The 27,331-nt window shown below is 37.1% G+C and overlaps 1 protein-coding gene across 2 annotated transcripts in view; it reads left to right on the top strand.

Annotated features, from left to right (window-relative positions):
* hsf1 (heat shock transcription factor 1) overlaps positions 1-27,331 on the top strand; it is a 71,350-nt gene that overhangs the window by 28,066 nt on the left and 15,953 nt on the right. For both annotated transcript variants that reach the window (XM_039737399.1, XM_039737400.1), the window contains exons 2-9: positions 3,049-3,157; positions 4,892-5,028; positions 6,110-6,234; positions 13,827-13,902; positions 14,642-14,703; positions 19,329-19,425; positions 24,330-24,466; positions 26,200-26,430. In XM_039737399.1, coding sequence (XP_039593333.1) covers positions 3,049-3,157; positions 4,892-5,028; positions 6,110-6,234; positions 13,827-13,902; positions 14,642-14,703; positions 19,329-19,425; positions 24,330-24,466; positions 26,200-26,430 — 974 coding nt within the window. The remainder of the gene's footprint in view (positions 1-3,048; positions 3,158-4,891; positions 5,029-6,109; positions 6,235-13,826; positions 13,903-14,641; positions 14,704-19,328; positions 19,426-24,329; positions 24,467-26,199; positions 26,431-27,331) is intronic.

Consider the following 27,331-nt stretch of genomic DNA (forward strand, 5'->3'; position numbering starts at 1 on the left):
CATCTAAGTGTCCACTACTGAAATCGTCACCTGTCAATCTAAGATGTTTAAGAGGCATTGGCGGTTGTCAAAAGGTGTAAATATTTGGCCATTTCGGTACACTTGAAAGCGACAACCGAACAATTCACCGGCAGCCATCAACTCGCATACAGTTGCATAGGTGAAGGGCTTAAGTATTTCACTCTTCTAGTGCTCCTGTGTAGAATAAGTATCTCCTGTACCGTCATCAGTCCACACCTTGAACCTATCCCAGTCATTCAATACATAAGACACAATGTTCCTCTGGATATCAAGAGTGAGCCTGATATGGCCGTGCAATATGTAACAAAGAGAATGGAAAAGGTAGGTGCCCTCTCCGGGCATGGAAACCACTTGGTAAGTGACAGTTCTTTGATCGATGGTAATCACCTCGATAGACATGTTAATGGGGGTACGGTTGGAATGATAAAGGAAATGGGTACCTGAACAATGTAAAGTAAGTCTAAAATACCTACACAATAACTATAATCGTAATAAATGAACAATAAAACAGCGGAGAAGCCGTGGATTAAATCAAAAGTCTGTAGTTATCAGCAGGGAGACGTGAATCCCGTGGTGAAGCAAGGAAGGGAATGTACAGACTGGAGCAACGGACGGCCTTATATAGGCAGGCAGCCAACAACCTGGGAGGCGTTGGGATGGGGGACCCAACGCCGCCTCACACGGTGACCAAGCTGCAGGCTATGGACGTATATATGTACGTAAGTAGGATTCAGTTAGCGTTGGGAACCCGCATACCAAATTTCTTGAAGATGGGCCTATAAGTAACAAAGACTGTTGAAATGTTCAGTATGGCGGCCGACAGTGGCATCATACCACCGAAATAAGTACCAAATTTCAGCCTTCTACCTACATGGGAAGTTGGAGAATTAGTGACATTGGAAAGTTCAACATGGCGGCTGACAGTGGCGTCATACCACCGAAATAAGCAGTACATTGGTTTCGGTTAGCACAGGGAAGCCACCTACCAAATTTCGTGAAGATGGGGCCATGAATAAGAAAGTTCAACATGGCGAATGTTGTCAACTGTTATGACCGTTACACGTAGAATTTCTAAATGAAACCTGCTTAACTTTTGTAAGTAAGCTGTAAGGAATAAGCCTGCCAAATTTCAGCCTTCTACCTACACGGGAAGTTGGAAAATTAGTGATGAGTGAGTGAGTGAGTGAGTTAGTGAGGGCTTTGCCTTTTATTAGTATAGATAATCTCCTGAGTACAAATTCAAGCAACTTTCAAATGTAAATGAACATAAACAAATTTGACACATTCACTCAGTTTTGGTCAGCTTATTCTCCAAGGCAATTTTTGTAAGAGCCATTGCATCTGTCTGCCCACAAGGATGTGATCGATCTCTTTCACTGTACCACCATCATTGGAGTACCAAATCCAACGATGTGGTTCAGGGCGCTGGAATTAGGATCCAGCAATCCGCAGCTCCTTACTTTTTGCAAAGTCAAGAAACATGAAACCACTTTCACAACAGTTGCCAGACCCATGGGGACAAATGCAGTTCTCATTGCCAAGCCATGTAAGTGCCACTGTTCTTTTTGAAATTACCCATGACTAGAAAAGTGTCACCTCGCTTGCACCTATCAACCACCGGGCAAAGCTGCAAATAAAATGTCTCCCTCACAGAGAACTCACTCGCCACGGTTGGAGTATACACTGGGACAACAGACAAGGCACCCAAAGAGTGCCTTATTCTGAATCCCATAATACCTTTGTTGAAAGGAGTGACATTGGACAACATCAGAAGGAGCTGATCCGCCACAGCAACAGCTACTCCCTGAATATTACTGAGAGTGATCAGAGCAACCAGACCAGTGAAAGTTACCCACCTACAGAGGTCCGGCCAGTCCCAGATCTCCCTACCTTAGAGAGTGCTGCCACTGATATGCAGAGTTTACAAAGCTTCTCCAATTGCAGCAGAAGATAACCATCATGCCGGAGAGACAAGACGGTCTACCGCTCCTACCTGGGTCGGCCTCTTTAAATTGAGACCCGATTGCTGCCATAGCGGGCAACGCCTCAGCACCACACCAGTTCTGACAGGCCTGCCCCCATTGGCTGTTCAGTGGTTTTGATTCTTCTGGGGATGAGGCTCCCGAGGGCTTTTCCACCATCCCCTTCGTAATTCAAGCAGCAGCAGAGCTACTCCCACAGAGAGCAGAAAGGAGTCATGTACAGTATGTTGTTTCAGAGCTCTGTGAAGTTTTTTACGATAGCTGGAGTGCCAATCCTGCCGTCAACCTCAAGTTTTCCAAGCAAGCTGGAGGACCATTTGCAGAGCGGATGAATTTTAATGTCATACCCAAGACATGTATCAGTAAAAATTGTTACAGTATTATCAGTGGCAGAAAAAAGAAACTATGGCAGTATATCAGTTTTTATCGATACTGTACAACATCAAAAAACTGCAATACTAGGTCGCGTTGTTTTTTTAGTCAATAAAAGGTGTCGTTTTGCTTGACTTCTCACCCCACCCACCCAGGAAAATTCCATGTAACTAGTGTAACATTCACAATTATGTTTGTTTAATCCTACTAGGTCAAATGTGATTTTAATTCTTTTTATGTTATGAGTTGTTAATTAATTAAAAAAGTTAATAGAACATTGGGGATTTATGCTTTTTTCTTTCTTGGGTTATTTTTTGTATAGTTGAAAAGGTAATAATATTTTGAATTTATCTCACTTGAGAAACAGAGGTGTTCAAATCTGTCTGTCTGTCTTTGTAGTATGATGTCTTATATATTTGTCTGTGTAGTATTGCCCATTCATATCTCAGTGTTATGCATTAAAATGAACTCTATCAAAAGTATTGAATTATACTTTAGCATGAGGTGAAATAGTAAATATTTCTTCACAAATAATAACTCATTGTATATATTACTGTTGTAAAAATATACTCTGTTAAAAAAATGGATTATAAATGAATTCTTTCCTTTTTTTCTGCCAATATCAATGCATGTGTAAAGCTGTGTTCCTTTTTTTTTTCTTCTTCTTTTTCAGAGTGGTAATAGCTTCCATGTTTTCGACCAAGGCCACTTTGCTAAAGATGTTCTTCCAAAGTACTTTAAGCATAACAATATGGCTAGCTTTGTGAGACAGCTCAATATGTGTAAGTCTGGTTTCATTTATTTATTCATTTTTAGCATTGGTTTATTGCATTTTTTTTTAAATACTGTCTTCAGAGAACTGATGTAAACAATTTTTTAAATCTACCTATATTGCTAGTTCCTCATTTAGAGGATACAAAAGTGTATTTTGATTCTGTGGTATAAAATCACTTTGATATCTAAAACTGTTTAGTTGTAACTACACTTTAGCAAATTATAAACTTGAGACAATTTTTGTTGTATCGAATTTTGCGATGTAAAATACTGTTCAGGTATATATTGTTCAGGTGAAATGTGTACTATGCAACATTACTACATGACTGAAATGAAACACAGCAACAAATAACATCTTTTCTCAAAAGAAGGGTATTTAAAAATTTGATTCAAAATTAGAACTAAGGTAAGACGTATCAGATTTACTAGACTTTGGCAGAACCGTTATTTGCTTTGTATACAATGGTGTGAAGGTAAAAGTTTTCATCACACAGCATAGATTTCACCAACCAAGAAAGTGGGCTGGTACCGCAGATTAAGTTGGAAAAGGTATAGTGAAGGAAAACATTTTTTTTCATAAATGCACCTCTGAATTCACAGGCTTATTCTCAAAAGTTTCAGCTTCATGCAGAGTGTTGACACACTCATTTTTCTTAAAAGGAAATAAAATGTAAGTTCTTTATAGATCTAGTGAGAACTCTCAGCTTATGGGTCAGTAAGGCATTCAAGCAGGAAGTAAAAGGGCAGCCACTGCTGCAGCAATGTTTGATTTTAGCTCAGAAAATAAAAAGTTCAATATGGATGGTTTTACACTGCAAAAACTTTATAGGTTTATGGGGTTCTTATTGTCACATTTACAGAGTACAGTGAACTTCTTAATTGAATGTGTGTTAATCACACATGCAATATGATTTATGTTACTGCAGAGCAAGCATTTAATGCTAATATTTAAATTATTTTAACAAAAAGGCTTATAAAATGTTGTTCTAAAACTTGTGTATTTTTGCACTGATATAAACCTATTTTGCAGTGTTTTGATTTAATAATGACTAATAATAAGTAACAGTAAACATTCAGCACATTTTGTATTATGAAAATATCACATCATGTGAATGTTGTTTCATGAAGTCTGAATCACAGTATAAATTGTATTTGTGGAATAAGTGTATTGTCTCATGCCTATCAAATTAATACATCTTTGTGTAATGAATGCATATTTGAATTGATGTTTGCCTTTCTGTAATAAAATCCATTGATTTCCTGTATAAAATGTATAAACTCAGAATGAGAAACTGCCAAAGCTGTTGTGATTTTAGCCAAATGCCTTACATACGGTAGTTTATTTTCTGACAATTTCTTATTTTCAATTAAGTGACCAACCACATATATGGTGTAAAATAATTTAAAGTTTTTTTCCCACCTTATTATAGCATGTTATCAAGTGATTTGCATTCTAACAAATGATTAAAAATGATTTCTGTGGTAAAATAAGAATCTGTTATTCATTCCTTAAAGTTTTATTATATGGAAGTGTGGTGGTGTGGCCTGAGCTACTTCATGTTTATTGTAAACTGGGCTTGGCTTCTTCTAAAACAAATTGGGAAATTAATTGCTCATGGTAGTATGACATGATTTGTATTTAAAGGTTCAGGTTTTATAATAGTTTAAATTCCTCCAGTAGATCTGAAATCAACGCATACTGTTAAATCTAGTTTATTTTTTTTCCCCCAATATGTAAACAGATGGCTTCCGAAAAGTGGTCCATATTGAACAGGGTGGATTAGTAAAGCCAGAAAAGGATGATACAGAATTTCAGCATCCATATTTTGTCAGGGGCCAGGAGCATCTTCTAGAGAATATAAAGAGAAAAGTCACCAATGTAAGTTCTCAAAAGGTCAATGTGTTATCTGCTAATGCCACTTGTTAATAATGATAATAATATGAAGGCATTTACTCTAAATGCTCAATATGTTTTTGTTTTTAGTTAAATTTGTTTTGAGTGTTGATGTGTGTGCCTATTGTGTTTTTAATTTGTAAGTATGGAGCAAGATTAAGTACAAAGCATTATTGTGCTGTCTTTTGTACTGTATTATTGACTTTCTAAAAGGAGATTTTCTTTTTAATATTTTGAAGTAAACTTGGATCCAAACATAGAGTTTTGAAAGATTCCAGATTTAGTAATCATACATAAAAGCTTCAAAATGTTTTGGCCAGAGGTACATTTACAAAGCTACATTAATAAGAAATTTTGAGAAGATGCAGCAAATTCAGAAAGAAAAAAATGGGATGAACTTTTGGTATTGAGACTGCTAAGATTCCACAAGATTAATACAGTACCAAGCTAGCCCTTTCATTGTTTTGGAAGCAAGAACAGTCAAAAAGAAGGTAACGTTTTGAGAACAGTACAGGGAAACAAAATACAAAGAAAAGGACAAACATATTTCTCTGAATTTTTCACTGTAAATATGTTGAAATCCTCCCTATAACTGTATTCATTAATAAAATACTAAATATTTAGAGAATACAGAGCAGGATGTAATATAAAGGAAATAATCAAATTATATTTACTTAAGAATACTCAGGGAAGTTTTTACTATTTTATTTAATAGTGTGTAATTTGTTTTTGAAATTTCTTACAGGAGAAATTTAAGACTGGATGCTAGCAATTGTTTCATTATTGTGCATCTCAAAAAATAGAATATTGTGAAAAAGCTTGTTTGTTTTCATTATTAATTTCAAAAAGGTAAACCTTCACATATGATATATTCATTACACTTAAAGTTAAATTTTTCAAGCCTTTTTCTGTTTTAATGTTTGATTTTTTTGAGATGCATCTGTACTATACTAATTACATATTTTGAAATTGGCAAGTTTAAATGAAATTTAAAGTTTGGAAATTTACATTTTCATTGACATATTATAGTTAGGTCGGTTCATTTTCAATTGTTTTTTTTTTCTAGGTGTCAAACATAAAGCATGAAGATGTCAAAGTGCGGCAGGATGATATCAGTAAAATACTGACTGATGTTCATCTCTTAAGAGGGAAACAAGAAAGTATGGATTCCAAGCTTATAGCTATGAAACAGTAAGGGTTACCAAATTATTGGTATCTTTTTATTTTATAGTGAAAGTTATTCAAAGTTATACTTAAAAATATAGTTGATATTAAGAAGAATCCAATATTTTTTTCATTGTAATAGACTTTAGGGTTTGTTTTTTTTTTTTAATGTTTTTTTTTTTAACATCCTAGTAAAATGAAATTTAAGTTTATAATTATAAGGCCATTAAAACAGTACTTGTAATATTTTACTGGCATAGAGTTACCACCACAGTGGATAATCATACTACTCAAATAAACACTCTACTACCCTACAGGAGGAAACCCAGGTACATGTCTTAAGGTCCATTTCATATAACTTTACTAACAATTTTCAGCCATAGGATAATATTAGTGAGTCTGAGGCAGTCATGGCATGGACCCATACCCACCAGTCGCATAATCTTACTACCCAGTGATTCACTCTAACTATTGCCCAATTTGTCTCAACAAAATCCAGCTGGTTTGATTTTTGTCTTAAGCTGCTGAGGCAGGCTGTCTGTGCTCAGGTGTGGACACCCAGTGATAATAAACCCAGATGTATAACAACAACATTTATTTATATAACACATTTTCATACAAAAAATGTAGCTCAAAGTGCTTTACATAATGAAGAATAGAAAAATAAAAGACACAGTAAGAAAATAAGTCAACATTAATTAACATAGAATAAGAGTAAGATCCGATGGCCAGGGAGGACAGAAAAAAAATATATACAGTATAGTGTATGTAACGAAACAAAATCAAGTAAGGAACCATGTATGTTTTGGAGCTTGTTATCAGAAGAGAGGCTTGTCTATCTGATGTCTTTTGTTTTATGTACCACAACAGAATTGTTCAAATGTATACCTACTTTTAGAAAGAAGTTTTGAATCTTAATTTTTGGCTAGTATGACCATTGTAGAATTTGTTGAAACGATACATACACACACAAAAAAGATCATAAATGAATGCTTAGTATGTCTTGAATTTAGCTTGGTTGCAACTGAGTGCAATGGCTTAGTCTCCATATCACTAAACTATTCAAGAGCAGCAAAGGGAGTACTTTGTAATTACCTTTGCCCACTCGTCTTCCTTGTTTTTCTATATCCTACAATGTAGTTGTTTTATTTTTATTTTATTTTATTTTTTTTTAGTGTTTTGCGTGTCTAAAATTTTATTTTGCATGTGGACTACAGTAGGTGGCTCCTCCTATCATAATGGGAAAGGGCTTTTTTTCACACATTAGCAAATAATCAGGAAATTTGTAAATAGAGGTATGATGGATCATTTTCCTGTGAAACCCATTAGTACTGGTGTGGGAAATGTTTTAGGATATTTTATTATTGGGGTAGTTTATTCTAGGGTGACTTACCCTTCTTGTCTAATCTTCTTGAGGTTCCATGATAAATGTTCAATAAAATAAAATCAAATTCTTAAACCACCTTGTTCTAGTTTTGGATTGTGGGAAACTGGAGCCTATCCTGGAAATATCCAGACAAGACACCAGTCCTTCACAGGAGCAGCTGACCAAAATGCTCACATGGAACCAGTTTAGAAGATCCAGTTAATGTAACATAAACTTTGGGTCTGTTGGACAAAACAAAATTACTCAAGGGAAACACCCATGCAGGTTTAAACGTTGCTTATCCTTTGTGTCATGTGTTGCTTAACTCTTGCAATGACCAAATAACTGTGACCTTTTTGTGTTTTTTTTTTTTTTTTGGTCTCCCTAAAAACAGTCCTACAGCTTTTGTCTTTACATTTTATTTTTTCACTTTTTCTTTATCTACACTCATCAGATTATAAATATGCTTATTGGCTTTACTCACATTATTTTGTAAATGTGAGTTGTACTTTAATACAGAGTCACAAATTAATTTTTAATTATAGTATCGGCAGGATTTGCTAAGTCAGTGATGTTTTATTTGCAGTATGTTTTAAAGAGCAAATTACTCACTGACCTAAATAAAGAAAAATTGCTTCACAGTGATGTCTTGGTTCCACAGCTGTTGTGTGTAAGTTGCTGTATATGGCTGCAGAGTAGGCAGGCTGTAAACCATCTGTTTTTCCGAACTGATACAGTTTCAGTGTTTCCTACACCTGCCATTTTCACTGTAGCTAACAGTGTTAAGCTTGTTCGAAATCTCAAAAGTATCTAACAGTATGAATATTTCTGGTCTTGGCTTTTTTTTTTTCTTTTTCCAAGCAAGATTATAAACAAAGGTTTTTTCTGTTTTCTCTCTGGCAAGATAACTTTGTGTTAGTAAATGTTAATGTAATTTCATCATTTTAAGAGCATTGTATTAATTTCCCTTGTCTGACCACTTTATAGTACAAATTTAATCGTATAAAAACCAGTCTGTGCAGGAAACTCTGCGTCTCCTTAAACCACATAACATTTGTATTCTGTCATAAACATCCATGCAGTCTAATGTTGATTGCTTTATAGGGACAGGTGCAGATAGTACCGTGTTTCCCTGAAAATAAGACAGTGTCTCCATTAATTTTAGGTCCAAAAAATGCACTAGGGCTTATTTTCAGATAGGTCTTATTTTTATTGAAGTTCAAAAAAGTAAAGTACATTTATTCCAGTTCAACAATTACACGGTACAAACTACTGGTACGTTAACGCCTGTTCAACAGTCAAATCAACATGTACGGTATTCATGTTCTACAAACTACTGTACGAGGGGGTACCCAAAATAATCTGCAGTAGCACCGTGCTGGATGGAGCCCCCGGAGCACACACCTCCCCTGCCACGGCAGGCACGCACAGAACAACTTAGTCCGAGGTAGTGCCCCAAGTTTGAACTCCGTCTCTTGTCGTTATTGATCCCTGTGGCGAGTGCGCAGCTGCGAACCCGCTGCACCTCACCCCTTCCCAAACGAGAAAAGATTTTTCTCGCCTTAAAAAAGGTGAAATGCAGCACCCCTCCCCAGCAGGAAACAAAACCCACACCCACACGCCGAACACAAACAACAAGAAGAAGAAAAGAAAGCTGTTCCACACACCCACCACAGCAGGAAAAACGTGCACCACAAAAGCGCCGGCCAGCGCAGCGTTATTGGTATCACGGACTCCCTTGGACGCCCCCTCCTATGTTAACTCTGGTTTAACAATCAACTTGTATTCATGTTATACAAACTACCGTATGTTATCTGATTCAACATTTATTCAAATACAGTCATATCATCATAAATCTCCATATCTGAACCTGCAATTCCTTCCTGGATTTCTTTTGACTCTAATTCCTTTAGAATTAATGGCCGCAATCTCTCATATGCAGCAAAACTACTCTCCTTAAATGAACACTTCTTGTCCAGGTAACCTGCTCGTAGTGCATTGGCAACACAGCTTTCAGTGATTTTATCTCCTGTATTCTTCACCCAAGTCACCACCTCTTGCAGCTTAGGCTTCACAAAGCTGATTTCTATCCATTCTGTTTTCAATGTAATCATTGACTTCTATTCGCAAATGGTCCTTGAATGGCTTGTTTATTGCAATGTCAAGTGTAACCAGGGCAGCTTTTAGGCTAAATACGGCAGCTCTCAGGACGGATGCAAAAATGGCAGATTAGCGGTAGGTCTTATTTTCGGGGGAGGGCTTATATTAGCGGTACATCAGAAATTACTGCTAGGTCTTAATTTAGGGGTAGGCCTTACTTTCGGGGAAGCACAGTATGTAGGAGCTTAAGGCATTGCATGCTGTAATTCATCATTCAAAAGAGATGATGAAACAGTATAAAATGATTATACTGTAGAATTATACCTTTCTTTGGGTTACTTAGAGTTACATTGCTATTGAAGTACTGTACTACATTTATTTAATGGTATAAAATAAAAGCTTAATCAAGATGTACTGTAACTCAGTACTCTCTGAAGTACATACTGTAAAAAAATAACACCTGGTTAGAAATACATTTTAATTGGTAAAACAGTGACAGATTTTTTTTATAGATTTATAGATCATTAAATAGCATAATAGATAAGAAAATTGTTTCCATTGTGAACTGTTATGAGTAGGCTAGGCTGCCTTTGTGTTAATTGTCTCTGAACCTTTATTCCAACAATCTTCCTATGCTCTCAAGCAGATGTGACTTTCACTGAAGTCCCTATATTGTTAATCTGTGTGTGCATACAGTATATAAACATTTACCAGCTATGCTGCCAGTCTAAGAGTGGTTGAATCTAAATAACCAACATAGACCATAGTGTCAATGTTTGCAGTTCAGCATCCATTATAAAGTGTTTCATAATGCATGTAGTAAAATCCAGTGTATTTTTCATTCCAACAAGTGGCGTATCACAGTCGTTCTAATAAATGTATTACTATAAATGTTTGTGTTGTACCATCTGTTGGAATAACACATCCAATGCATATGCCTCTGTTATATGCCATTTAGTATGGGATTTTGTCAAAGAATTCTATTGCGCTGTTTATTGGAATGATAGAACCATTGCAAATGGACAAATACACAGACCCTCATCTTTTTATTAAGGTATAAATGTATGTTTATGTATAAGTGTATTATATATGGTGTGAGGTTTTTTGAACTCTTTTGAGACCTTCCGCAACAAGGCAATGAGCCGATATGCGTTTGACATGTCTGTCAAGGTCTGCTTTTTCGTCACCGAGGCAACTACGGGTGTTCAGCGTTCGCAGCACCTCACCGGTTTTCAGCATCACAGAGGCAACGGCAAGCTCACCATCTCTCTGTGTGCAATATGTCTGTCACCTGATGGATGATGCAGGAAGCGTTATAACTTGGCCACTGACCTGGCCCCGGCCTTGCCCATTTGCTGTGTCTATGTGTAGTAGAGTGGTAGCTCCCGCTGCAGTAAATTACCTTGCTGTTCCTGTTTCGAGTTGAGTAAAGCTGATTTTCCTGAAATCCTTAGACTCAGCCTCATCTTTTGGGTGCAAGGCATCAACTCACGTGTCATAATGGCATGTATGTATCAAGGTTCTGTTCCATTCGAGTGTCAGCTCGAAAAAATTTAGTATCTGATGCAATGTTTAAAACCTACTGAAACCTTTGTGGACATTTTAAAATTCTGAGCATTCAGTTTTGAAACTGATGTCATCTACCCCATGGCCCTGTAATCATTTTAAGTTATAAGTTTGTAAAGTGCATCTTTCGTACAGCTACCAAAATATTGGTTATTTGATTTCTTTTTAAATTGTTCATCTGCTAAATTTCAGTTTCAAAGTAATAGAAGTTAAAAAAGTAAACTTTTAGTAGCAAATCCTGTTTTACAGTGCACGTCATATTTGCTTCCTGTTGCATGCAAAAGTAATGAAACTGATATTTGACAGACCTCTTGAGGCAGTTGTGTATTAAAAATTTATAGCCATCTTTAAAAACTGCTGAAGCTTTTAAAATGAGTTAGCAGTAGCATTTGATCCCCCCTTCTGTTTCCCATTTTGGAACAACCTCAAACTCCCATTTATAAATAACGCCGTTTAAAAACACTTTTTTTTGTCTTTTGTCACCTTTATTACATGCTACAAACACCATATTGAAAAGTAAAAAAAAATCAATCTGTTTATCTTCATTTACATCTAAATCTTTAATCCTTTGAGAGAAATGTTTCAGACCTCTGTATCCTTTCTTCTATCTTAACAGTCTCTGAGACTGGAGCTTTTCTGGCAGTAGCGTCTGCAGTTTTTAGTCTCACTCTGGCATATCTATGAGGATGCTGCATTTTACTGGCCAGAGTAAAACTAGTTAACATCCAGAAGATGTGTCTTTCTAGATTTGAGAGTGGGAGTTTTAGTTTGAGTTATTCCTCTTAACTAGATACACCTGAACCTTTCTGTTTGCTGCTGTCAATTCTACCACTTTTATAAATCTGCATCTGTGGCAAATTTTCTAATTTGATGATTTCTATCAAGGGATTCGAACACCGCTCATAGGCAACAACCAGCCACTAGAGTACTCTGATCTGGTCTGTGGTCATCCTACGCAAATGATGAATCTAGGAGATTTCATGTCACTGACTTGTGTGTTGACAGCACCGCAATAGAGCAGCTGTCAGTGTTTGTGAGACTTTCTAATGGAAAGGCTTATTATTAGGGAGAGCCGCTTTGTTTACTCCCCATACATGTGTGTGTGACTGGCAAAATAACTTCTAATGAATTGATCCATAGTACTTCGGGGTTTGGGGAATTTGTATATGGTCAGAATCAAGTCTGTTAAAAAGATAGATCTCTCTATGGTTGTGAAACACAAGAGCCTGGTAAGCAGGCTAACTGCTATTAACTTTTTTCAATGTTGTCTCAGTGCATCTTCCACAAATAATTGTGTGGTAGATTTTATGGGGAAAATGAAATACACCATGGATTTAATGATAACGCTTTTAAACTTCAGCCCATGGATTTAATGATAACGCTTTTAAACTTCAGCCCTGCTAAAGAAAATGCAATGGGCATGGGTGCACATTACACAACTACAGTGACTTGTGGTGCAGGATTTGAACATCTGATAAAATGTCAGTGCTAACAAGCCTTCCAAGCTTGGAAATAAAGGATGACTATTGTTTTCAAAACATTGGTGATGAAATCTCTAATTTAGTGACTGACTAATGCATAAGTTGTTTGGTCTGAACAAAGCCCAAGTCCACATCTGCGTGTAAAAATGTTCCATACTTGGTACACTGTCATGTTTTCATTATTTGTTTGTTTGATTTCACTCACTCACAGGCCACTTTATTATGTTCACCTGTTCAGCTGCTTGTTAACGTAAATCTCAAATGAGCCAATCGCATGTCAGCAGCTCAGTGCTTTTAGGCATGTAGACATTATCAAGAAAAACTGCATTAAATTCAAACCAAGCATCAAAATCAGGAAGAAAGGTAATTTTAGTAACTTTGAATGTGGCAAGGTTTCTGGTGCCAGTCGGGCTGCTTTGTGTACTTCAGAAACTGCTGATCTACTGGGATTTTCACATTTTCGTGCAGAACCATCTCTGGGGTTTACATAAAATAGCCCAAAAAGGGAAAATATCCAGCAAGTGGCAGACTGGTTCAAGCTGATAGAAAGATAACAATAACTCAAATAACCACTTGCTCTTCCGTATAACTTGGCTATAACATTTCTGAATGTTGTTCTGCACATTTCTTGTGCTTTTTTTCTTTATTTTTTTTTTTATAGAGCAGCAATAATATCAGCAAATTCAGAATACTTATATATAAAATAAACTGAGAATATTGTGATTCTGAACAAAAATGAATTGAAAACAAATTAGGTAGGAACTTCAGTACAGATATTCTTGTGTTCACAAAGCTTTTTTTGTCTTGCGTTTTCCTAATACAGTATGGCCTATGCACTGAGAGAGACATTTTTGCAACTTTTTATAATACAATTTCGATGTGTAGATGAAAAGAACAGATTACAGAGCAACTTCATTCTTAGTGCAAATTATCCAAAAGTAGATTTGTGAATTTCGTTTACTGCAGTTTTTAATATTGCATTTTTTTCCTCATCATTTTGGTTAATCATATTTTACCCTAAATTATAAATTGAAGCTTCTGCTTTTAACATTCTGGTATTTAAGTCTAAAGAAACAAATCATGATTTCGGTTGTGTTTTCACACAGTGAGAATGAAGCATTGTGGAGAGAGGTTGCTAGCCTTAGACAGAAGCATGCTCAACAACAGAAAGTTGTCAATAAGGTAAGGATGTGCTGTACTTAACATTTATTCCAAAATGTGCTTCCTTTTAAGAAGACCAAGCTAGCTTTGTTGAGGAAAAGACAAAGTAAACCTGGTTCTTCTGTAAACTTGTTGGATATAATACCTGAGCCAGCAGAATATTCTCTGGGTTTTTTATTTGTCATGTTTAATTCAGCTCAACAAAAGACATTTGTTGTTGTCTATTCTAGTGTTTGCAAGTTTGTAAAAGTTGAAAATTTGGAGTGTTACTAATCAGACAGGCAAATTAAAGTGAAAATGTTGAGCTCTTGTTTAAGGGATGCATTAAATATGTTGCACAAATATCCATTTGTAATTTTTAACATGAAAAATTGCTATCTTTCAGTTAGTGGCACAGAATACAATGATTCTGTGTCCTTTAGAAGAATGTAGCTTTCTGTGACTATCCACTATTTGGAGAGAAGTGTGCATTTCATGAGCAGTGTTCAGTGATGTATTGTGTATAATTAATAATTGCCTAATCGGTCGGCAATATTGCTTGACTTGCATCTAAGCAAATATATTTGGTTAGCTGTGATTTTGTGAGTAAATCTTAATTAACCAATAGCTTAATTTGTGTGTTCCAGAGTAAGCAATGGATATTTTTTAAACCCTGTGCCTTTTGATTCTTAGCAAATTTAAGCTCCTTATAACCTTCATCCTTTTTTTTTTTTACATTCTTGAAAGACATTTTTAATTCAGAACTCTTTCTTTTTCACAGCTTCTACAGTTTCTTATTTCACTGGTACAATCTAACAGAGTTTTGGGAGTGAAAAGAAAACTGTAAGTACTTTAGCTGTTCTGTGTGGACATTTTTCATTTCACTTTCTGTTCTAATTTAGCTTAGTAGAAATACTTTCATCCATTCCCAACTGCTCAGCCTGTTCATGGTTGTGAAAGGTGGTTGACAAATTGTAGTATTTTTTTTTTTATCTGTTTATTTAGCGTGGTGCTCTTTGGTGTTGATGTAGGGTTTGTGTTGCTGCACCATTGTCCCCCTTAAATAATTATTTCATTAAAACTGTATACACATTACTGTGCAAAATTTTAGATAAATTATTAAAATATTTTTGAAAGCTAGTTGTCCAGACCATTATTTTTTTGTTTATAAAAACGATATGTAACATTCGAATAAACAAAAACATTAATGCCATAAATAGTAACAAGAATGTCCTGTGCCTTATTAAAGTAAATATTTGCTGTAACTCTGTTTTTCTGACTATGGTCACTTCTTCTTTTTCCCATTCCTAAGACATAGCGTCAGTTTTGCGTGATGTTTTTGCCAGTGTGTCACTCTTCTAAAGGCCTTGCATGCAGTTATCATTCCATCTGTCTTGACCAGATCCTGACACCATTGACTGAAATGCACCTCAGAACATGACATGGCCTTTACAGAAGGCTGCAGTGAGGCATTAGTGTACATTTTGAACTCTTACGATACACTGGGAGTGGTCTATGCTCTACATATGTCTGCTATTGTCACTTTTGCTTGTTGCCTTTCAGGAAGAATTTTTTTTTTTTTTGCTGCAGCAGCTCATGTAAGTGTATTTGTTTAAAACCTCAATGGTTTTAATATTTGTCAAAGGTTGTTGGCTTAACTATTTCCATATTTCTCCTCAAGGACTCCCTAAATTTGTTAAACAGCACCACTAGCATACCTGGTTTGGATAGTCACTTCCTCACAAATCTGAATCTAAAATATTGGGGTAAAAAAAAAAAAAAAATCAAAAAAACTTTTCTTGGGTAACCTAATGTTTTTGCATGCTGAACTTATTTGCCATATTGACCCAGCAGAATGATACCAGCCATGCTTAATCGTTTTGTTTGAACACAGTAAACAGCAGGTCCATTGGACAGTTTTTTTATTTCAACACTAGTAGGGGACACAATGTTATGTATGCCAGCCACACTCCTTGATTCTTGTCAGTTTTTATATGTAAACTTTTACTTGTGTTATATAACTACCATAAAAATAGAACTCAAACTAATGAGATTCTATCCAATGTTGAGTTGTCTAACTACTACAGCATCTGTAACAAATACCGAAACAGTTAAAATCAGTGTTGAAATGACCAAGAGACTAATGAACTGTAGGGAGGCACCTACAGATCTCTCCCTCAGCTCTCTCAACTTAAAGTATGAAATATTTTCAACAGCACTATCCAAAAAAGCAAGCTTCATTGTTAATTCACCTTGTCTATACTAATTAAAAGAAAGCCCTCACTGACTGACTGACTCATCACTAATTCTCCAACTTCCCATGTAGGTAGAAGGCTGAAATTTGGCTTAGCTAACATTAAATAAAGCCGTGGACATCGCAAGATCACACGACATAGCACAAGCACAGCTGAGAACCTTCGATGCATGTACTCCGAGCGGCTCACGTGAACTGACTGTGAACGCAGTACGTAGAGAACAAGCAAGCGCTCCAAAGAGCGCTGAACAAAAAACGCATTTTACAATTAAGAAGGCAGCAAAAGAATATGAAGTGAGTGATGCATACAAGCATATTCATAAGTGCGGCAACTGCAGAAACAAAGCACGGTGTAAACCTTAAGTTTAAGTTCATAGACACGCTGCCGTGTCATGCCTACAACGAATACGATATTCTCAAGATACAATTTTAATGAGAAGACGCAGGGTATAAACTAGACATTTGATCACTTTGTAACGGAGTTAAAATTGCTGGTGATGGACTGTGCTTATGCAAACGAAGATGAGATGGTCAGGGATAGAATAGTCTTTGGCACAAACTCAGCAAAAGTGCGAGAAAAACTTTTTTACATTCATAGACACGCTGCTGTTAAATATTCGCAGGCAAATCCACAACTTAATACCGGGAATGCCTGTTGAACATCTTTGATTCACGAGTACCGATTTTGGGTAGTGATCACTTCGATGAATGAAACCGGTTATCTTTACAACGGTTGACAACAAAGATGAGATGGTCAGGTATTGACTAGACAAACACGGAATGTAACTTGAACACAACACATCCTCCAAATACAAACCTGATTGAAACAAATAATGATAATCAAATCCTTGATGACAGCAACACTCATAACAGTCACAAAATAATTACATTGACAATCATGTTACGTTATTTTTAAAATGTTTTCTTTTTCATAACTTCTTTAACACACTACCTCTCCGCTGCGCAGCTCGGGTATTTTGCTATTAATAATAAAAGGATGTCTGTGTGTCCTTCTGGTTCTCATTCCGATAGATGGCACATCACAAAACACTACCATTACTTTTAAAAATCTCGTACCAAATGGCATATTAACAGAGACATGTGCATTGCAGGATGTACTGCAAACACTAATCCTGATGTCTGTATTGACTGCTTCGATTTCAACCCGTCTTAGATGGGTAGCACAGCTAGTTTTTGATAAAGCAAGTAATTACATTTATTGTAAAATTAGTCTAACATCTCTTTTATGTAGCTACATTTACAAATCTTTTATCTCCTAAGGCATTGAGTTAATGATGCTACCAGCTGTGTATTTTTATACCCTAATTACACTGTTTAGTTATAAAAACTGCAGCTATTAAGTGTTTTTATATATAGTAAACTTTTTAAATGTATACATTATTTTTGATGTGGTTCCCTTGAACTGGGAAATAACCTGTTTTAGTGACAGAAGACTGTTAAAAACAACTCCTTCAGATAATTATTTCTCATGGGCATCATTGTTTTTTGTGTTTTTAGAAGTCTTATGTACAGTATGCAGTTATGCTGTATATGATTTTTTTTTTTGTGCTCTTAGGATAGCTAAATAGAAGTGACTGTAATCTTAAAAGTTAAAAAGTGCTGCTATTTGATAAGTATCACTGAAGTATCTACTTTATGTTATGACCATAGTAGTAGGGTATTGTACCGTGTTAGCCATTATGGATGTAGTGAGAGGTTAAGCAAAATTACACCTTTTATTGGCTAACTAGAAAGATTACAATATGCAAGCTTTAGAGGGAACTTGGGCCCCTTCTTCAGGCAAGCTGTAATCATGTTATGACAGAAAAGTGTATAGTTCAATGATCTCTGGAGTCTTTTACAAACACCATCACCTAGGAATTGGGTATCAATTGTAAACAAGTACTGAGTTGTATTGTCTCCCCAGATATAAATATTTTTCCAGTATCGTATTTGTATTTGTCCTTCTAAATATTAATCCAGTGTTAAATTGCAGTGTTCATAAATGTACATTTTCTATGCTTTTTCCTTTTTTTGATATGCGTTATAGTTACATCTAAATAATTGGATCACACATAATAAGAATTTTTAGAAAATAAAAACTTTGCTAATTAGAATTTAATATTAAGGTTTTTTTTGCCTTGGATTTTAAGAATGTATAATGAGGTGCTTGTATAACTGAGAATATGTTCTCAAATTTGTGAATGTCTAATTATATTATGAATTGTCTCTTGTAGACTTATGTTTATACCAGTAACGGCACACTGCACAACTACACTTGACTTGAGCATTCGTAGTTTTCATCCTCTTTCTCTGTACGTTTAACATTCGTTTGCTCAGAGGTTGATGCGCTTGCTGCTTCCTGAGCAGCTCTTCTTTTCTCCTCCCTAGTGGCCCGCTTCTTCTCTTCCTCCGTCGGCATCTTTTTGTATTATAACTGATTAAGTCAGTGTGTGTGTTGCAATTACTTAGTACGTTTTCTTTAATTTTTCACTTAAGCTGGCACTCAAGAATGATTTAAGATATTAAGAGGTAGAGGAAGTGACGTCGAAGGTGGTAGGGATGTGAGCGGCGTCCGTACGCATGCGGCATCCTGCTGGCCGCTACTGAGAGCTGATTCTACAATAAAATAAAAGTAAAAAGTGGAATAACATTGGCGGTCAATCATCACCCCAAAAGCGGATAGTAGACGTCACGTAGTATATGTTTACCAAATTTCAGGTCAATAGGTCAAACGGTTTTGCGAGCTACAGGTGATTTAAAATCCTGGACAGACAAACGGACCACCACAGTAGCGTATTATATATAAAGAATGTGTTTGAATTTGTATTGCTTGAATCTCAGATCATTTTTTTGAAAAGAAATTGATGCCAATATGATGGAACTAGAATTTGGATGGTCATATTATTGTCCTTGCATCAGAACAAAGTACACATTGAATATTTTGCAATGCTTTCTGAGTGAAGAAGTAAAATTGACAACCTGCAAGTTATTCATAAAATCCATATTCTTAAAAACATTACCATTAATCGTTCTTGAAGGTTGTTATCTGTTACTGTTTGATTATTTGAATTGAAGTCACTTTAGTAAAGTATTTGTTATAAATTATCTTGCAGATCTCAAAAGTGAAAGTGTTTTCTATTAATAACTTTTCATGGCTCACAAATTTGTTGCTATGGATGCACAATACATGTTTTTATTTGTTCTTTTGCAGGCCTTTGATGTTGAATGACAGCAGCACAGCACATTCCTTGCCCAAATATAGCCGACAGTTTTCACTGGAGCACCTACAGGGATCATCTGCATTTAATGCAAGTTAAATTAAATATTCATACTTGGAATCTTAACACAATTAAAAATTAAGTGTTCAGTTTTACTTATTGTTGTATATACTTCATTTTGTGTTTTGTGGCCTAAATCCCATTCAGAAAATCTTTTTATTTTAAGATAAAATTGCTCTTCTCTGTTCCTGATGTCTAGTAAACTTGAATTGGCTGTCAAAGCGTTAGCTATTAAATTTATCCTGATGAAACCCACATCCTTAGTGTTTAGATCATGATTTCTCATTTATTTCTTAATATCATTATCAGTGCATGCTAAGTAAAACTGTTCTTATTTTCATTTATTATTAGAAGTACATGCTCCTTTTGGCTATTTTACAGATTTCATAAAATTCTGCAGCCCATTTTTTGGGATTTTTATACTATATTCTATTACTAATCATTTACTGATGGGCTTTTTTTGATATTTATTACACTTATAAAACATCACTAGATGGCTTGTTAATGTGAAGGATTCACAGGTCTCATACTGAATGTGTAATATCAAGAGAAATGTGTCTCAGTTAAACCCCCTCAGACCACTCCAAAGTGATGTTTTGTTAGTAGGTCACATTGCAGAAATGGATAAACACTTTACTGATGCTTTGTAAGTATTATGAAGACCCAAACAGGTGTATATTAAAGCCTTGTTACATAACAGAAAATGAGTAATCAATGCCTTTTAGCAGTACCTAAGCTAAAGTGTTACCATAGTTTTTTTTTCTTTCCTAACATGACAACTTTGAAAATTCTGATGACCGGGCTTAGCTGTGCCGTGCATTTGTAAATAACAACTTATGCTTCAGTCTGCCTCTATTAAAGGACAGATTTTATTTTATTCAACAGTGGTGTTTCATGCTGTAGTTATTTGGGAGGGTGACATCATTTCAGTGGATGCCGGTTGCGTGGATAAACTAATAATGAAGGCCAGGTGTATGTGACGATGCGGGTTCTGCTCCATGCTCCTATCTGCTGTCCGGGAGCCCTTGAACCCTACACTGTCGGTAATGTTACCGATGAGCTAGGCAGTGAGGCAATAACAATGGAACAAGGGGATGGTGTATAAAAGTGCAAAAGTGCTTTTATTTATAATCCAACAAAAACAAAGTGTTCAATTAAAGTGCAGTGCTTCATCAAAAGAGTCATTAAATAAACAATCCATACAACAAACGTGGAGCTTTAAAATCAATACGAAAACAATCCTTTAAAATGAGGTTAAAACGTTGCTGGAAGCAGTCTTTTAAAAATCAATGTCAAGCCCAGTGCTTCTTTTACACTAGCGTCTCACCTGCTTCTCCCGTTTGGGCTCTGCAACAGGCGAGATGCTCTCTCTGCAGCTGTCCTTCATTCATCAAACACACGGGTCTGGAGGCCTTCCGATTCCTGGCTTCGGTCGCGCACTCATCCTAGGCCCAAGACTTGGTTCTCACGAGAACGGCCAGGACGCACACGCTGTGGAATCCATCACCAAATCTCCCAACTCCCGCTGCCTTCCCGGTCTTGTGCAGCCATTCGCCCTACATTGGTCACTCCCGCTACTCGTTCACTCAGCGGGAGTGAACACTACTACGACTGCCACCTGGGTTTCATCCAAACACCCAGGCTACCTACTTAGATGCCACGAGCCTGCTCTCGCACCGGTTTTCTCACTCACTGCTTCCTCCTGCAACCTCTGTTTCCTTCTCTTTTCTTGTTCATCTCTCTTTTTTTCTCAAAGCTGACTCGCACTTCTATATATTGAGGGGGGCCATAGCAGCTGCAGCACATTAGCAGCCCCAGGAACAACCACCAATGTGGGAAGTCCCTCGCCTGTGCACTAGGTGAGAAACGCCCACACCGTAGATTGCCCTGAGATCCGCTACTGCCACCACGCCCCCTTGTTAAGCCGCAAGCACGGTGATAATTTATTTAAAAAAAACTGGCCTTTGCTGAGAGAGCTGTGGACCCACAACACCACAGTGTATTACTCAAGGACTCGCTAGAGACAGTGGCAGGAAAAAAGATGCTAGCAGAACTGGAGACCATTATGACTACTGCTCCACATTTTCACCCTAATGTGAATGTTTAGTCACCAGCTGTTTCCACCACTGTTTGCTAAGAGATGCTACTGGGGTTTTCATCCCCAATCCCTCCACAAATATTTGACTAATCTATGCTCCCATCATGTCATTCTTCAGACTAGCCAGCCACATCGGCGTAGAGACAATATTTCTTTAGGAATGCTAAATGTAAATTGGGTACATTGTCCGTGTGTGTATGTATAGTTATGGGTCCCATGCTAATGTTATAGTTTGCAGTTTTTTTAACTGTTGTTCACTATTATTTATGTTCTGTTCTGTTTTTCATTGTACGTACTTTATCTTATCTTTCTGTTTATGTATCAAATATATCCATTACATAACAACAATACTACCAAGACAATACAATACCCAGCGTCTAAAGGACCATGGGCACTTTGTAGAAGAAATCAAAGCTTTCTGAAATGCTTTTTGAAAACAAACACTCCAAAAATGAAAATTCATAATTTGTGTTAAAATTCAAACCACAGACATTTTGTTAACCACCATTGCTGATTTAGAAGACCAGAGACTTTTTTTTGGAGGAACGTAGACAGCAGTTCTGAGGTGTAAGTAATAGAATTGCTTGCTGCTTCAGACACCTGTATATTTGAATTCAGGGCTGTGTCTTTGTTGACACAAACATTGTGGCAGTGCAGGCATTGTTCCAATCAAAATTTGTGCGTCTGTACCCTGTACTTTATGAGACTTTCTAATAATGAGAAGATAAACTGCCAAAATATTTTAATTTGAAAGAATAACCAAGACATAAGCTATATTCTGTAGATGGCAGCTAACATAAGGATAAGGTTTACAATTAAAAGTTACTTTTGTGTTTGTTTTTTTTTTTTAAACTCCTTCTAAAAACTCATCAACAAAACTTTGGATTTAAAGGGTCAAAACTGCCCTGTGTCTTTTTTTTTTTATTTTTATTTTATTTTTTTTTTTTTTGCAGAGACGAGACTCAGAAGGTTGTAGATAGTACATGAAATACAGTATATTGCTAAATGAGACCAAAGCTTACAGTCATTTTGCTTAGTGACAACATGTAATTGTTAAAAGTAAAAGTAAAAGTGCCAAAAAGCCTCGGGTGTACTCCTCATTAGGGAATCCATTCCCGGGCTCCCGGTAATCGCATTCCTGGGAATTAAACTGTTGTAATTCCCAGGAAACTGGGAACGGCCAAGCTCGCATATAGATAGATAGATACTTTATTAATCCCAAGGTGAAATTCACATAATCCAGCAGCAGTATACTGATACAAAAAAAAAACACAATATTAAATTAAAGAGTAATAAAAATGCATGTAAAAACAAGACAATAATGTTAACGTTTACACCCCCCCGGGTGGAATTGAAGAGTCGCATAGTGTGGGGGAGGAATGATCTCCTCAGTCTGTCAGTGGAGTAGGACAATGACAGCAGTCTGTCGTTGAAGCTGCTCCTCTGTCTGGAGATGATACTGTTCAGTAAGTGCAGTGAATTCTCCGTGATTGACAGGAGCCTGCTTACAGCCCGTCGCTCTGCTACAGATGTCAAACTGTCCCTCTCCGTGCAGCATCTTATTGCAGATGTTAAAGGACGCCAACCTTCTAAGGAAGTATAGTCAGCTCTGACCTTTCTTACACAGAGCATCAGTATTGGCAGTCCAGTCCAATTTATCATCCAGCTGCACTCCCAAGTATTTATAGGTCTGCACCCTCTGCACACAGTCTCCTCTGAGTAAAAAGTGTAAAAAAAAAAGTGTAAAAATCGATCAAGAAATAACAGAGTTATAGTTGAAAATAATTAAGTGGCACGTTTTTTTGGCCCATGATGTAGTGTGATGCCGATTAATTCAGTCAAAAACGGACCAGCAGCAGTCAGTCTCCTGGCTCTGACTAAGGCTGAGCACAGTGGACTGGGAGGAGTCTGCACTCTGCAGCTCACGAATGCCGGGACAGGGCAGACTTCATTGATGGCTGTCAGTCACCAGCTTTGAACAGCAACTTGACATTGCAATGTGTTGCATCCGCATTATCTGTGCCAAGAAACTTGCCATCACAGAATGATGACAAGAAAGTGGATACATCAGTAAAAGCTGAAATGGCTGTGTTTCAGAGCAACGGCAAGCACGGGTGTTGTTTAGAACAAGTGTATCAGTATCTGATGACTGTGCCGCCTACTTCAGTAAAGGTAGAGCTTGCTTTCTCAGCGGCTGGGGTCGTACTCTGCACGAAGGTGCGCTCTCGCCTGGACGACTGCACTCTGGACACGGTGTGCTTTCTACGCTTTTATTACTGCAACTAACTAGGTACATGGACTTATATGACAGCATGAACTGCTTTTAGATAAGGTTAGTCTTTTATTGGTGTCAACATATTGAATTAGTTTTATTACAAATAAGTGTCGGTTCTAAAACTGGTCACATGTGAGATGCCCCGTGCACTGTGTCATCCTAGGGAGCCCAAGATTCCTGGGAATGACATGTGGGATTCCCGGGAATGGATTCCCTACTCCTGACATTATTATTATTATTGTTAGTATTATTATTGAATTATAAAATCTAGATAAATATTGCCGTCAGTTAGAATCCAGTATAAAGTTTACCACAACCTGTGATATTCCTATGCTGATCTCGAATCCCATTCTTTTTTGTGGGTTGTTTACTTCTTCACATCCTGAAATCTGCACTTTGGACTCTAACATCACTTTCTCCTTAGGCAAGATGACTGATGACGTTTTTGTGCATCTTTTTATACACACATGTTTAAAAAGAAATTGCCATTTGTAACATTTATGTCACATATGCAGTACAATATGTACATTCATAATCTCTCTTTTATCTCTTTAATTCTAGGCCTCTTCTCAGCAGTATACAGGAACAGATTTATATTCTTCAGATTCTCCTGTAAATTCAGGCCCCATAATCTCAGATGTAACAGATGTTGCACAGTCAAGCCCTTCTTCGTCCTCAAATGTTAGCACAGATGAAATGTAAGTTTTTGTTTTATTGCCAGAATTGAGAAATGAAGCTTCTGAATCATACATAATAAATGAATTGGTTAATGAAAACAGATGGAATATTCACAGAGTTGTACACAGAATTTGCATTGATATTTAGTTAACTCATTAACAAGATTCTAAAAAATATTCTTTTTATGATTATATTACCAAACAGGCTCCTAAATTGACATTTAGGGTATTTGTTTTAAAATAAAACAAAAAAAACTGTTCAGTATACCCTTTATATTATTAATATTGAGATTTTTTTCATCTGTCTGCATGTATTAGCAAAGCAAGCAAATAAAACTAATATAAAATCGTTTATTACTGGATTAATAAACAGTACATTAATGTTTGGATACTGTATGCATTTTAGTTGATTGATACTCAAGTTTTGCTGATTTGTGGGTTAGCATTTCTGGGATTGGATCGTTGTAACTTTTATATATCTGATTCTCATAATTGGCCACAGCCCTTCATGCTACCCTGACTCACCTGGAGCAGCAGGGGAGTTACGCCAGACTCCTCTTTCTAGACTTCAACTTAGCGTTTAACACCGTCCTCCCCCAACGACTGGTGTCCAAGCTGGCAGATCTGGGACTTCCATCACTCACCTGTAGTTGGATACTGGACTTCATGTCTGGTTGCTCCTAGAGGGTCAGGCTGGGTCCCCACATCTCCACTGCTCTCAGCCTCAACACCGGGACGCCTCAGGGTTGTGTGCTCAGCCCGCTCCTGTACACCCTTTACACATATGACTGTGTCCCCACTCACCATAGCAACAAGATCATAAAGTTTGCGGATTATACGACGGTGGTGGAGGAGGGTGAGCTGGCATACAGTGACAAGGTGGAGCGGCTGTCAGAGTGGTGCAGAGTCAATAACCTGCTCCTCAACACCACAGAAACAAAGGAACTTGTTATTGAATTCAGAAAAAACAAAACTGACATCCAGCCACTCATCATTGGAGGGGCCCGTGTGGAGAGGGTCCCTGTGTCCAGGTTTCTGGGCATTGAGCTGGAGGATGACCTGACCTGGAGCACCAACACCAAGAAGATGCTGAAGAAGGCACAGCAGAGACTATATTTTCTGAGAATCCTCAGAAAGAACCATCTCCCCAAAAATCTGCTCCTTGCCTTTTATCACTGTTCCATCAAGAGTGTACTTGCGTACGGACTATGTGTGTGGTACGGCAGCTGCACTTCCTCAGAAAGGAAATCACTCCACAGGGTCGATCGGACAGCGGAGAGAACAATTGGTTGTAACCTTCCAACTCTGGAACAAATCTACACCTCCCGATGCCGCAAAAAAGCAATACAAAAAGCAGACATTTCACAGGATTTATCACATCCCGGTCATTGCCTCTTTCAGCTTTTGCCATCGGGCAAAAGATACAGAGCAATGAAAACCAGGATGAACCGCCTTAAAAACAGCTTTTATCCAAAAGCAATCATGGCCCTGAACTCAGAATAAAACTGCTCCATATCATTCTCCAAATGTTCAATATAGACCTTAAGTCAACCAGTGCAATTTGTATATTTTGTAAAGTACTTTTATTACTATTCGGTTTATTATTATTTTCTCTTTTGTCTTTTTAACTCTTGTGCCTCACACTGAGTCGACTGCACTTTCAATTTCGTTCCTTTGTAAAATTGTCTGTCTGTCTATCGTAAATGGAGTGACTGAAGCCCATGTAATCGATAATTAAACAATTTTTTCCACAGAACTTCCCAACCAGTACAGATAAAAGAGGAACCTGCTAGTCCGGTTGAGACTCCACAAATAGAAGAAGCCAGCCCAGTAAATGTTTCTGTAGAAGATCCCCTCTCGCCCACCACCTTTATTGACTCGATACTTCAAGAAAATGCGCCCAGTGAGTCTGCTGCTGGTACTAGTGCAACAGTGACTGAAACGGAATCAGAAGAGAAATGCCTTAGTGTGGCATGTCTAGATAAGTAAGTATGCTGAAATCATTTTATTGTCTTTTATATCAATGTCATATTTAATGTGCCACTCCTTCCCATCCACTGGAGAGGACACTCATTTCCACAGCTGAACCTTTGTCGTTGAAATGCTCTTCTGTTTACAAAGTGAAGACTGGACAACTAACATTGAGCTAAACCTATTTAAAAAGAATCTGTTGTCACTTTTTTCATCACTGTGCCCATTTGTCCTATCCACTGGAAGGGACACTTCTTTCCCCAGCTGGAGTAGAGCCCCCTGTCTGCTGCTTAGAAAATGAACACTAGACAGCTAAAATAAAATGCATTTTAAAGGGATGCTGGTTCACATCAAAGAAGAGGAAAAGAAGACCAAATTATACTAGATGGCCCTCTGACACTGAAATTTAGTGTCGTCAGAGCCTGAATAAAATGCACTGTTCTTAATGACTGTACATAGTGTGAAAGTTAGGATGTTCAGTTACCCAAATCATCTAGACAGACACAAAAGTGCAAGGAAAGGTGCACTGCACTGACGGAAACAAATCGGCACATGTACATGGAGGCTAGAAAGGTAAGAGACTAAAGGATTCATATTTTACACATTTGAAAATTTGGCACCTAAATCAAAGATGTTGGCTCCTAATTTTTTTTCAGGGGCCACTGGCTCCTCGAGGTGAATTTTTGTCTGAAGCCCTGTCCAACAGTGTAACTGAATTCAGTTGAAATGAAAGTAAGAGTAACTTGCAGGTTGCATTCATTGAAAAGAATTAATTTGTCTGAAATGGATAGTTAGTTGATAAAGAAAAAAGCTGTCTTTTGAACTTTGCAACAGGGAAGTATGTAGCACAGCTATTAATTTTCCTTTCTCCCCATCCGCTATTTGAATGATCTTCTTATCACAGGTAAGCTTATT

Source organism: Polypterus senegalus, chromosome 15, assembly GCF_016835505.1.
Source record: "Polypterus senegalus isolate Bchr_013 chromosome 15, ASM1683550v1, whole genome shotgun sequence".
Classification (NCBI taxonomy): Eukaryota; Metazoa; Chordata; class Cladistia; order Polypteriformes; family Polypteridae; genus Polypterus; species Polypterus senegalus.